We start from the raw sequence: 12,629 nt of genomic DNA, 5'->3' as shown, positions 1-12,629 counted from the left end.
CCCGCCACGTCCCGCCAGGCACAGGCACGCCCTGCCACAGAGACACACCACAAAGGCTGGACACCGACTGACTAGGCTGCGGTCTGCTCAGCAAGGTATGGACTAGGTCTGAGACACTGCAAGAGACCACTCAGGGGTCTGTTTGGAAGATTCTGGCCTAGCTTAGCCAGTTAAAAACTGCCAAAAATTCCTAAGGATCCCAAATTCTATTCAAACACTCCTTTGAGACTCTCCGGAAGGTTCCAGGGGCCCCTGAGAGCTGGGCGTTCCTGCAGCACTTCCATGGCTCTATCAGGGACTTACCAAACCACTATCCTGCCCCTGGGAGGGGTCAGGCAGAGACTGTGACGTCAAGCCTTTTAGTCCTCAGCACCAAGTGGTGCTTGTGACAGTGTGTCAATGCTTACTAACGGCTGAAGGACAGTCTCCAGGCCTAGGGCCTGCTAACAGAGCCCACTTGATACAAGCAGTTAAGGTTCCCTTGGCTGCTGAGAGGTCAGTGGCTCCATGGCAGATCTGATCTTCTCTCATCAGGAGCACAGCTGGGGAACCCTGTGTGGCAGTTCTAATGTCATATGGGCCATGAGTCAGAACGGACTTGACGGCACCGACAATGACAGGCAGGATTCAGCATGGAAGTTACCTCAGGAACACCCTTCACAGGACAAACCCCAACTCAGGGCAGTCTCTGCTGGCTTTCAGCATTTGTGGACCGCCGTGACCATTCACAGCCTTACTCCCCAAGGCCCACCAGGAACACGGCCACCTCTGCAGGGAGTACCTCTGCGTCCTGCTCTTCGGCGGGGGGCCCAACGAAGTTGACACCAGGGGACTCTGGTGGCATCACCTGTGGAACGAAGACGAAGGCACCATGTTCACGGCGCCCCCATTCCTCCAGGGGCTCTCCTGAACCCCCACAGCTCTGCCCTCCCACCCACCCGTGGGCTCACGTTCACACGGCTCTCCCACCCACCCCGGGCTCTCCTTCCCATGAAGTCTCCCACCGAACACCCTAACTGCAGAGTGCACATCCAGACGCAGCTCGTCTTCAGTTAAGAAGCTGCCCCCACAGCAGGCATTTCTGGGGTGAAGCGCCCCCAGCTGGCTCTGAGAGCCCAGCAGGGCTCTGGGTAGACTGAGCAACTCTCGTGTGTGAAGCCCAGAAGTGGCGTGAATCACTGTCCCCTCACCTCTCCATCCTCTGATGGTGATCTCCTGGAGCCCCGGGGGGAAGGAGGTGCCTCCCCGTCCTCTCCCGGGCCAGGGGCGATGTAGGAGCCAGACATGGAGGAGACGGTGTCAGTGCTGATCTGGGAGTGCTGGCTCTGGGAGGACGCCATGGACATGACTGACTGAGCCAGGCTGCTGCTGGCAGGGTCTTGGGAGACAGGAGTTGAAGGGACACGAGCATCAGTGCAGGCAGGGGAGGGTGCCCACTGTTCCCACGAGCTACAGGGCACAGAGCCCTCTCCCCACACGCACGCACTCAGGAGCAGCAGCCTTACTTTATCCTACACAAACTGGAGATTTTAGGTTTTCTAAGATTACACAGTTCACAGGAAGGGGGTCAGGGACAAAGAGGGGGATCCTTAATAAAACAGCTGGACACAGTGGCTGCCCTAGTGGACTCATGCAGCCATTCCTGCAAGGATGGTGTAGGGCCGGGCTGGGCTGCATTCTCTACGTCGGGACACTAGGAATCAGAATCTCAACTGCACCTGGTGATAAAGTCAGAGCTCAGAGCTCAACCTCAGGAAGTAGCGTGAGGTTTTCCCAACCCCACATTACAGGGAAGCCCTACTGCAGGACGGGGTCACCATCAGTGACCCCCCAGCTCACTGATCAGGTCCCTGCACCTCCCCTCCCTCACCGGGGGCTTCTTCAATCAGGAAACTGGTTAACCTGCTGCTCCCAGGGGCCGCACTCCATGCTCCCTGGTACCTTCTGGGGAGGAAATGGTGGAGGAGAGTGGGGTCCCTGTGCAGGACGACTGGTCAATAGCGCCCGATGAGGACAAGGTCAGATTCTCACTTTCTGGAGTCACCCCGCATTCCTGCAGGGTGGGAGACAGGCCAGGGGACAGGCAGGGAGACTGAGTGCGTTCAGACAGAACCATGTGCTGGGAGACATAAGGGGAGGGGCTGCGATGATGAAGGGGCGGGACTGCGAGGAAGGGGCGGGGCTGAGGACGAAGGGGCGGGGCTGCAAAGATGAAGAGGAGGGGCTGAGGACGAAGGGGCGGGGCTGCAAAGATGAAGAGGAGGGGCTGAGAACGAAGGGGCGGGGCTAGGGCGACGGGGCGGGGCTGTGAGCAAGAAGGGGAGTAGGGCCTGGGGTGTGCCCGGCCAGCAGCTTCGGGTGTCACCTCTTCATCAGCCCTGACTGGACAGTGTCTCCAGGGGATGAGCGGTCTTCAGTCAGCACACCTGCCTGAGGCAGCATCTGCCAGGGCTGCACAAAGCCTGCAGCTCAAGTGACATGGGTCACCTGGCAGCTGGGACACGGGGACACCCCAGGGTTATGAACTGCTTTCCTTTAAATGGTGAAAGGACAGGCAGCAGCAGAGGCCTCCACTTGCAGTGCCCGTCCCCTGGTGTCTGTGATTCTAAGCTGTCCACCCAGAGCTGACACCATCTATCCTCCGGGACCTGGTCCTGTCCCCCATGGCCGGCCACCTGGCCCAGATCCAGGGAGAGGCTGACTGGGCGTTCTGACCCTGTGACCCTTCAGGCACCGGCTCCTGCTCAGAAGCCCTGCCCTGTGGCCTCCTGTCTCGCCGTCTCGCGAGGCCCAGATGCTGTGTGTCAGGAGTGGTCCTGGCCCCCTCCTCCTGTCTAAATACTCTGGAGGTTCAGCACAAATGCTCCTCTAATTGGATTTCTGACCCCTCCTCAACCACCGAGCGCCCAAGCTCCATGAGGGCAGGTGCTCTGGTCCTATCCTGGCTACTGCGGGCCGTGCTGCTGTTACAGACCGCTGAGTCGGCCCAAAGCCCCCACTCACAGCTGGGTGGTGGGTGCAGGAGGGACAGGGCTGGGAGTCCATGCCGGAGTGCCCAGAGGCCTGCCACCCACCCTCCACCGCCTCTAGCACCGATGACACGCCTGGTAGGTGCTGGCAAATGAAGACCACATCTGCTGCTACCCAGAGGGCACGGGCAAGGTGTCGATGAATGAATGAAAGCAGAAGGCGTGAGGGGGGATGCAGGTTGAAGGAGAGAGACCACCACCCAAACAGCAGACAGATGTACGTACCTCCCCGAGATGCTGCACAGACTGCCCCTGAGGGAGCTGAGATTCAGACTCGGTGCAGGAACGATCGTCATCTTCCTCGTGTAGCACAGAAGAATTCTGGGAAATGGAGCTGTGGAAGCCAGGGGGCAACAGGTGTACATACCACCCACCGATACCTGAGGACCAGAACTGACTGCGGGAGGGGAGGGCTGTGGGAGATTTCAGGGAGAGCACACCTTAGGGAGAACAGGGTGGCGGGACTGGAGCACTGAGCGGGCTGAGGATGGTGCGGCGGGAACGGAGGACAGGGCGGCGGGAACGGAGGACAGGGCGGCGGGAACGGAGGACAGGGCGGCGGGAACGGAGCACTAAACAGGCCGAGGCATCGCCAGGGTCAGAAGGCCTTGGTCTGAGCTTTGGCTCCTTCAGTAACTCATTGTCTGAACTTGGGGGAAACCACTGGCCTTTCATAAGCTCAATCTTCTCACCTATAAAATTCTTCACAGTTACCACAGAACTCATGTTTGGTGGTGCAGTGACCCCTAAACAAGCGATGGGAGCCAGGCCCTGTGCTGTGCCATCCTCACACATGGTCCAGCCCTGGGCTGCAGTCAGTCACTGTCAGTCCTTGTGGAGGGTCTTTTCCTCTTTGGCTAACTGTCTGTCTTCCAAGGACTGGCCTTCCTGACAACACGCTCCAGGCATGTGAGACGACGCTTCACACGCTGGCCTCTAGGGAGCACGCTGGTTGCACGTCTCTGAGACCTGCTCCACGGCACTTAAACGGTCAGGATCACAAGGCTCCCTCTGCCCTTGGATGCACTGAAGCCCCCGGGGGCCACGGTGACCAGTGTGTAACCTCCTCTGAAACCAAACCACCGCCAGGGAGTTGGTTCCAAGTGTGGGAGACCCTGCACCGACTGGGCTTCTGAGGCCGGAAGTCTTCCCGGAAGGAGCCCGCTCACCTCCCTCCAGCGGAGCGGCTGATGGACTGACTGCTTTTGGTCAGCAGTCCAACACCTTATACACTGCACCACCACAGCTCCTTGACTCCCCATTTCATGTTCCCCTTAAAAAAACCAACCCAACCACATCTGGGAAGGCCTGTCCGACCTAAGCACATGCACACTCCCTTTTCCTCCCTTCAAGGTGGCATCCCCTTCCTTTCAAGGTCTAACTGCAGGTGAGACAGAAGCTCTCAGATGAGCCCAGGTCTCCTGGGCCCTGGGGACCAGGATGAGTTGGCCCTGAGGGACTGGAGGACGACAGGAGCGTCTGTCTCTGAATTCCAGGCAGTGCCGCGGGGATACTCACTTGGAGACACTCTTTTTGAGCTTGAGCCCTTGACTGCTGGAGTCTGACAGGCGGTCCAGAGGGGAGAGTGTCCGGACAGGGGGCAGATGGCCGTCACTGCCGTACGAAGGCAGCATTCCTGAGAGGTGGCCGTCTCCGAGCACGTGAAGTGGTGGGACTGCGGGGGACGGGGTGAGGGGCCCATTGAGAGCCTCCAGGAGAGACACCACTTCATACCCCGGTGGGACATTCTCCGAGGACTAGGGTGACAGAGACAGGTAGGAAGGTTAAATAAAAGCCTTCTTTTCAAATCATGCTCCCATTTCTCACTCTGCAAAAGTGGTGTCCGTCTCATCTGGCTGCCCGGGGACGCTTCTGCCTTAGAGGCAAAGGAAAGCGACACTGGCAGAACTGCACTCCTCGAGCCTGCTTACGCAGTCCTGGCAGCACGGGGAGTTAGGAGCTGGGCTGTTAACCAAGAGGTCAGCAGTCTGAATCCACCAGTCACGCTGTGCAAGAAATAAATGCAGTCTCTTCCCATCGGGATTTACAGCCTTGGACACCCAAACAAGGGCAGCTAGGAGTTGAAACAGACTTGATGGCAGAGGGTTTGCCTGCTCATAACTTTAAAAAAATTTTTTTTTATTTTATTAATTTTTTTGTGTGTACCGTCAAATTGGATCTGACTGGTACAGGAGATTGTCCCTCCTTCTCCAGCATGCAGTTTCTTGCCACTAGGCCACCAGAGCTCCCTATAACTTTTTTTAATATTTTTTTTTCTGATGATGAAATAACGAATAGTATGTGTTATAGGAGATTTAGAAAATGATGATGAAATAACGAATAGTATGTGTTATAGGAGATTTAGAAAATGTACTCACGGGCTAAAACCACTAATAATAAAATCACTAAAAGCCACCTTTTGGTAACAGTTGGCTGTCTTTTCTAATATGTCCCCACACTGTATACAGAGCTGTGATCTGTCTGTAAACACCACTTCAGTATCTTGCTTATTTCCCTGAACATGAAGATTTTTCTGTTTCTGAAACCTCGCCTCCATGTCCCCCTGTCCTGGATAACCGATGCTTCCCTGTTGTTGCTGTGTACCAAGGCGCCGATTCTGACTCGAGGTGACTGCAGGTGACAGAGGAGAGCTGCCTCACAGGGCACCGGGGCTGTAACATCTCCAGGGCAGACCCCGAGGGTCTTCCTCTCACAGGGCGGCTGGTGGACTTGGGCTGCGACATTCTGACGAGCAGCCGAGTGCTGAATCACTGTTCCACAAAGGTCCACTCTTCTCCTCGTGCCGGTCATTAGTTCGGTCTAACCTTTCCTATTGCAGGCAATGCTTTGATGTGCATCCTATGCAGAAACTCCTCTCTCCTACCCTAGTTTTTCTTTGGTACTAAATTTTTAGACCATAGATTACCAGGTATGGCTTTTCAAATATTCATTTTCTTGAGTTTTTAGTTAAAGTTTACACAGGAAAGCTCCTGTCATTTACCAGCTTCAGTACCTGCTGCTTGCTGGCATGTGTTCCGTGCCACACTGCTGCTCTGGTTACGTCAGCTTCCCTGTCCCCTGACGACCGCCCCCACACCCTCATCTTGTCACCTGAGCTTTAAGGTAAAAGCTGACCCTTTGGCCACAGAGAAATGATTTTCAAAAAGGAGCTCAGCACTCAGGCGTGACACAGTTATTTCATGAGCCGGCCTGTTACTAGCCGAACGGTGGCCTGTGGGAGTTGTGCCAGCCCAAAGTTTAAAGGATACCTCGGTGGCAACATGGGAGCTTAGATGTTTTCAAGGCTTTTGATATAAAACTGGTGTTTGCACGTTTTTCCCTCACTGAGAAAATGCTGTCTGTCCCAGCCCTACCAGCACTGCTGAGGGCCCAGCTGAAGGCATCTCTGCCAGCACTGCTTGCCTTTAAATCTCATCTGAAAGGTGAATAGCAGCATCACTATCATCTGCAGCATTTTTCACTTCGGTGTGGACGAACTCCACTTGTGCAAGGTGGTTAGTTACCCAGCTCTGCTGCTGTGGGGAATCTGTGCTTTGCATCCTTTGCCCATCTAGCTACTTTTTATTTATGATTTTCCCTCCCGGAGCTGCCAGAGAGTTACTGGCCTTTCTTCTGATATGTATGTTGTAAATAAATTTTAAAAATATGGTTGATTTTCCTTGCATTTCAGTGGCTTCTCAGGCCTTTGAAGTTGGCATTGTTGTATAATAAAATGGACCAAGTCTTTCCTTTGTCATTTTCAAGTTTGGAGTCACCCTCCCTTTCCAGAATCAATGGAATAATCTTTTATCATTCTAGGTTTCTAAGGTTTGGCTCTGTTTCCTTGGTTTTGAATACAGTGAACCGGCTACACCCTTTGGAATTTATGGTCAGGTAAGGAGGAAAGCACTCCACTGATTCCCCCCTTAAACAGCTGATTATCCAGCACCGTTTGCTGAGTGAGGACTCCCTTCCTCGGTGGGTTACTCAAAGCAAACTGTCTGCAGGCTCCACGGCTGCTCTCGGCACTCACGCACCAGAATTAAAATGGGACCAGATGCCCTGTCTACTCCACTCTCAGTCGTTCAAGCTAAACGTAGTAAACTGTATTCAAATCCCAGACAACTTGTGGGAGTCCCAGAGCCAGACCCCCTGGAGTGTCCACTGGGAGCAGAGAGCTCTAGAAATGGTTACTGTTAACTGGACAGCAAGGGCCAGGAGGAAAAGGGAGTTCAGAGACCAGTGCGAGCTTTCCCACTGTCCTGTCTTCTAACACAGCGGGTCCTTGATGGTTTACTTCAGTGTCTAAGGTTTCACTCCTTGCTGCAGCATGGTGAGAAATGGGAGCAAACGGGTGACAAAAGGCAGCCAGGAGGCCGTGGTTCCAAGCCCGACTTACGGAATGCTCTTCGGAGTCAGATGTCTGGGATGAGATGATGGGGTTGAAGCTGGTTGGGGAGAGAGGGCCCAGTTTTTTCCTCATGGCTCGGATCTGGAGCAGCGCGCGGAAAGCTGTGAAGATGGCAGTCAGTCAGGACGTTCTGATGCAGGAGTGACCAAGGACCCAGACAAGGGTTCCCTCCTCCCGGGCACGTGTGGCCACCCCTGCTCCTCCTCCTGGACACACGTGGCTGCCCCCTGCTCCTCGCAGGCACGTGGGCCCAGCAGTGGCCTGTGGCCTCAGTCCCACCTGCTGGGAGCCTGGACTTACGGAGCCGGCAGATGGGGCAGTTGTTGGCCTGGTAACGCAGGGTGTCCGCACAGGTGTTACAGAGGCAGAGGTGGCGGCAGGGCAGGATCAAGGTGTCCCGGACGTCGGAGAGACACACCACGCACTCGGCACTGTTGTCACTCACCTCATCCTCTGCCACCTGCCAAGGAGACAGAGTTCACTGAGGGCACAGTGGCCTTCAAGTCACACCCTTTACTGACTAGCAGCCTGGCTAAAGAGCTCATCCCCGGGGGGCTCTGCTCTGCTCTGACAGCCTGAGCTGAGGGGACAGCAAAAACTCTACAGGTGAGTGTGAGAGGACAACAGAGGAACTTGCTGGGCTGAAAAGAGCAACCAGACGCCACTACAGACCTACAGAGTACTGTGGCCACACTGAGGGAAGCTCAGACCACTGCTGACCGTCCACCGGCTGTCCCAGGCTGAAAGCCTTAATGGGAAGAATCTGCTCATCTCTCTCCTACAGGCTGGCTGGTGGAGTCAAGCTGCCAACCTTTGGCTAGCAGTGTACCATTTAATGGATTATGCCACAGACCTCGAGAGAGATGTTTGCGGTTGTGGCTGAGCTGTGCTCGACCAGAACAGACTCCTGGCTGACCCTCCAGTGGGTTTGCAGAGGCTGTAAACAGCGCAGGAGGAGACTGACCTTCCTTCTCCAGTGGGGCATGCTCCTTACCACTAAGTCACCAGAGCTCTCAGACAGAAATGTGGTGAGCACGACTCACGGCGAACCTACGAGCAGCTGACCTGAACCCGGTGCCATCCTCGTCCTCTGACACACTAGAGCTCACTGCTGAAGTCACTGTGCCAATCCCTCACCTTCAGGGGTCTTTCTCTCCTTCACTGACCCTCCATCTTTCCAAGCACGATGTCCCTGTCCAAGGAACAGCCTCTCCTAGCTCTACGTCTGGAGAAATAGTCACCTGAAATGAGGAATGAGGAGTACCCTTCTGGGAACTAACAATTCCAGAGCTTGCACACACAATTCCCGATTCTGGTCCAGGACATGTTAGGAGGGAAGCTCTGGGCAGTATAAATGGTTAAGGCGCAAGGCTGCTAACTAAAAACTTGCTGGCTCAAGTCCACCCAGAGGTGCCTTAGAAGCAAGGTCTGGCGAGAAGTCAGTCACAGAAAACCTGTGCGATACATTCTACCATGACACCGGGGGTCCGAGGATGACACTGCTTCTTGGGAAGAACCCCTTGGGAATTCTGGATAACTTACCTTGGACTCCTGCGTGTTGTACTTGTTTTCAATCCCATAGATCTCCTGGAGGAGGTAGCTAACTCCATCCACCTGGAAGCAGATGGAAAAGTTCAAGGACAGGTTGACGCGTCTGAACATCCCCCGCCTGCCTTTGGTAACCAAGGACGACGCACACACAGTGAAAGAATTGGATGGAGGCCTGGACGTGCCAGGGGCACTTTTATCGTGTTTTCTCTTCTTAAGAGGAAAAAAAAAGTTTTTAATTCTTCCACCATTATGTTCTGTAGGAGCATGAAACATCACAAACATGACAGGGGGCTTGCACTGCAGTTCCGTGACCAAGAAATGGAAGTGGGCGGTACTGTGTCTGCATGTATTTAGAGTAATGGGTAGCAAAATTACACATTATTTCCCCCCCCTTCTTTCTGATAATCTGAATTTTCTAATCTTTATTAAAAAACTATTAGCCATGTAATAAACTCTAGGTATGAAAATAAAGGCAGAGGTAAAGAGGCAATAAAGTGGGCAAGGATCAAGAGGGAGAGGGAAATGTGGGTGAAAAAGTATAAGACCTTGAATCAGAGCCCAACTCAACCCCAACGTCCCCCCACAAATTGCAAACACACAGCAAAACTGTCCCCATTGGGCATCTGTCTCTCAAAACCCAGACCTCCATCCAGCGCTCTGAACTGGTTCCACCTGGTGCAGTCGACACTGGAATGGACTTGAACTTTTAAAATGTGGGTGAGCTGGAATGCTGACTATAACAGGAAGAGTTACAGTCGGAACCTGCTGGACACTTCTTCCTTCCTCTTAGAAAGGAAGAGCAGAGTTGGAGTTGCAGAGCGACAGAACGTCTCTGCTAGGCCAGAGGAAAACCGTGTCTCACGCCCCACTGAGTACACGAGGCTCCTGAGAGGCTTACTGTGTCCTTCCAAGTCTCCCATTCCAAGGCTCTGCAATGGTATTTATAATGTTTCCCATTCTGATTAATGGAAATTAATGAAAATGAAACTAATTAAAAGTCTGCCTTTCTTCTGGTTCACTCAATCCACCCTGACTGGGCAGACCTCAATAGGTTTGGAGTCCATGTCCTACACCCCATCTCTCTCACTAGCCTGGGTTATTTGGGTCTCACAGTTGGATTTCCTTAGGGAGTGGTCTCCTCCCCTAAGACCATGAGAATGGTGTAGGGCCAGGCAGGGTTTGGTGTACACAGGGTCACTGTGAGTTGGAGTGGCCCCTAACAACCACCACAACAACAATCTAGTCTTCCTCTGACTTCAAGTCCGACTGTGCAGTCTGACACCAATCTAGCAGGACACAGACAAATCCCTTCCCTCTAGCCACCTGCTCCAGCCCATCGAGGCCTTCTAGCTGCTTCTTGGACAACCAGGACTGAATGAGACAACTCTCCTTTGCTTAGATGTTTCTTCTCTGCTCATCTTAAAACTGGTTTTATCAGCATGACTATACTCAATGCTGTTAATAAAATTCCTAACAAATTTATACTAAAGTGTTATTGACTACTATTTGTTCTATTAAAAGGTGGGTGACTATTTAACTCAAAAGACTAAACAAAAAAGAACTTGGGGTATCTTTCACCCATCTGCAGGGGCTTCTGTTTCCAACTTGGCTTCGCGCCCCTGGGGCAGGCTACCCCATGCCCACTCACACTGGCAATGCTCCTCCACAGCTCTCCCGATCGTATGGATGCCAAGGGTACACCTGAGCTCTCCTCCTGCCTCTGTAAGAAAGGCAAGTGAAGTGTGGGCCCACCGGGGGAGGCGCCAGCTGCTAGCACTACTTGTCCGTCACACTGCAGGGCCAGACGGCCAGCAAACCACCAGCAAACCATAAACTTCAGAAAATGAATGGCGGGATGAATTCATTCCAGGGGCTCTGCCTCTGAATTAGACCCTAACACTCTGTTCTTTTCACTCTGGCATTTCAGACAAAAAAAGTTTCTCCCTGATTTCTCTAGTTCTCAGCTCAGATAATGGCTGCTTCAAAGCCAACGATTAGGGAACAATAAAGACACCAAAACTCGGCATTCCTTTCTGACTCCCCGTGTTGCTTTAACAAAGGAAAGCACTTTTTTTTCTTTTCTTTGATTAAAGGTGGAGCAGGGCTGTGGACTCTAGTCCAGTGTCCATTGCAGCATTACTTACAACGGCCAGAAGGTGGCAGCAACCCAAATGCCCATCAACAGATGAAAAGTGAACAGAACGACGGTGGCTTTTGTTAGGTGCCTATGACTCATAGAGACCCTATGTACAGAGTTCTGAACCCTGCTCTATCCTGAGCCACTCTGACACCAACACACATAATCCCATCACTCCAGTTATCATGCCAACCCATCTCATCCTGGGGTCTTCCTCTCCTGAGCTATCCGTCCACCCTTCTGAGTGTGATGTCCTTCTCCAAGGACTGGTCCCTCTTGGCCACATGCCCAGAGTATGTGAGACAGAGCTTCAAAATCCTTGCCTTCGGAGAGCAACTTGGTTTCACCCTCTCCAAGAGACTTCTTCGTTCTGGTGGTCCATGGTATGTTCAAGACTCTTCTCTAGCACTACAACTCAAAGGCATCAATAACTCTTCTGTCAACCTTAGTCATTATCCAGCTCTCTGATGTACAGCATGTAACTGTGAAAATCATGGCCTGGATCAGGCATATCTTAGTCTCTAGACTGACATCACTGCTCTTCAGCACTTGGGAGAGGAAAGCAAAACTTCCTCAGTGCAATTCATCTTTTGATTTCCTGACTGCTGGTGCCAAGAGTGTTGATTGTGGAGCTGAGCAAGCTGAAATTGTTAATAACCTCAATCTATTCTCCATCCATCATGAAGCTGCCATTTGGCCTAGTGGTGGGAAATGTCTTCTTGATGTTTAGCTTCAATCTATATTGAAGACTGTAGTCCTTTATCTTCTGAAACAAGTATTTCAGGGCCTCCTCAGTTTTGGCAAGCAAGGTTGCGTCTTCTGCACAGGGGAGGTTGTTGATGAGTCTTCCTCCAACCCTGAGGCCACATTCCTCCTCATGAAGTCCAGCCTCTCAACTGATCTGTTCCACATATAGATTGAAAGGTATGGAGACACACTCCCTTTCTAATTTTGAACCATGAAGTATTTCATTTCTCTGACAACTGCCTCCTGGTTCAAGTATAGATTTCATATAAGCCCAAGTCGTGTATATACAAAAAGGTGTATTATTCAGCCACAAAGACCAACGAAGTTCTGAGACCTGCTCCAACATGGAGGCATCTCAAAAACCCGCCAAGAAATAGAGCCTAAAGACTGCATACTGTGATTCTATTAGCTGAGCTGTCCGGAGTGGGCAAAGCAGACAGTGAATGAAAGATTAGCAGGGCGGAGAGGAGTGGGGTTAATACTTAACGGGTACATAGTTTGTGTTTAATACTGTTTCTGCAATAAGTAATAGTGATGCTTGCACTGTCCCATGAACATGATTAAGGTGTACAAGGGAGTTCTGGTGTCTCAGTGGTAAAAACTGTTCTGTAATCCCAAAGGCAAGTGTTCTGACCCCCAGCCGCTCCACAAGAGAAGGATGGACAATCTCCTCACGTGATTTACTGTCTTCGAAAACCTATTGGAGGGGCAGCTATGAGTTGGTTCCAACTTAATCATATACAACGTTTAAAAA

General features: G+C 52.4%; 1 protein-coding gene across 1 annotated transcript in view; it reads right to left on the bottom strand.

Moving 5' to 3' along the window:
- The window catches only part of RNF157 (ring finger protein 157), a 105,366-nt gene that overhangs the window by 6,877 nt on the left and 85,860 nt on the right, over positions 1–12,629 (bottom strand). The window contains exons 9-16 of the mRNA XM_006886186.1: positions 8,983–9,054; positions 7,741–7,900; positions 7,429–7,541; positions 4,548–4,786; positions 3,255–3,363; positions 1,942–2,053; positions 1,191–1,378; positions 782–847 (exon numbers count right to left, since the gene is read on the bottom strand). Coding sequence (XP_006886248.1) covers positions 782–847; positions 1,191–1,378; positions 1,942–2,053; positions 3,255–3,363; positions 4,548–4,786; positions 7,429–7,541; positions 7,741–7,900; positions 8,983–9,054 — 1,059 coding nt within the window. The remainder of the gene's footprint in view (positions 1–781; positions 848–1,190; positions 1,379–1,941; positions 2,054–3,254; positions 3,364–4,547; positions 4,787–7,428; positions 7,542–7,740; positions 7,901–8,982; positions 9,055–12,629) is intronic.

This window comes from Elephantulus edwardii, unplaced genomic scaffold (genome assembly GCF_000299155.1).
Source record: "Elephantulus edwardii isolate Elephantulus edwardi_28Jun2011 unplaced genomic scaffold, EleEdw1.0 scaffold00048, whole genome shotgun sequence".
Taxonomy (NCBI): domain Eukaryota; kingdom Metazoa; phylum Chordata; class Mammalia; order Macroscelidea; family Macroscelididae; genus Elephantulus; species Elephantulus edwardii.
The sequence above is the reverse complement of the archived record's forward strand: the minus strand, read 5'-3'. Positions and strand labels throughout refer to the sequence as shown.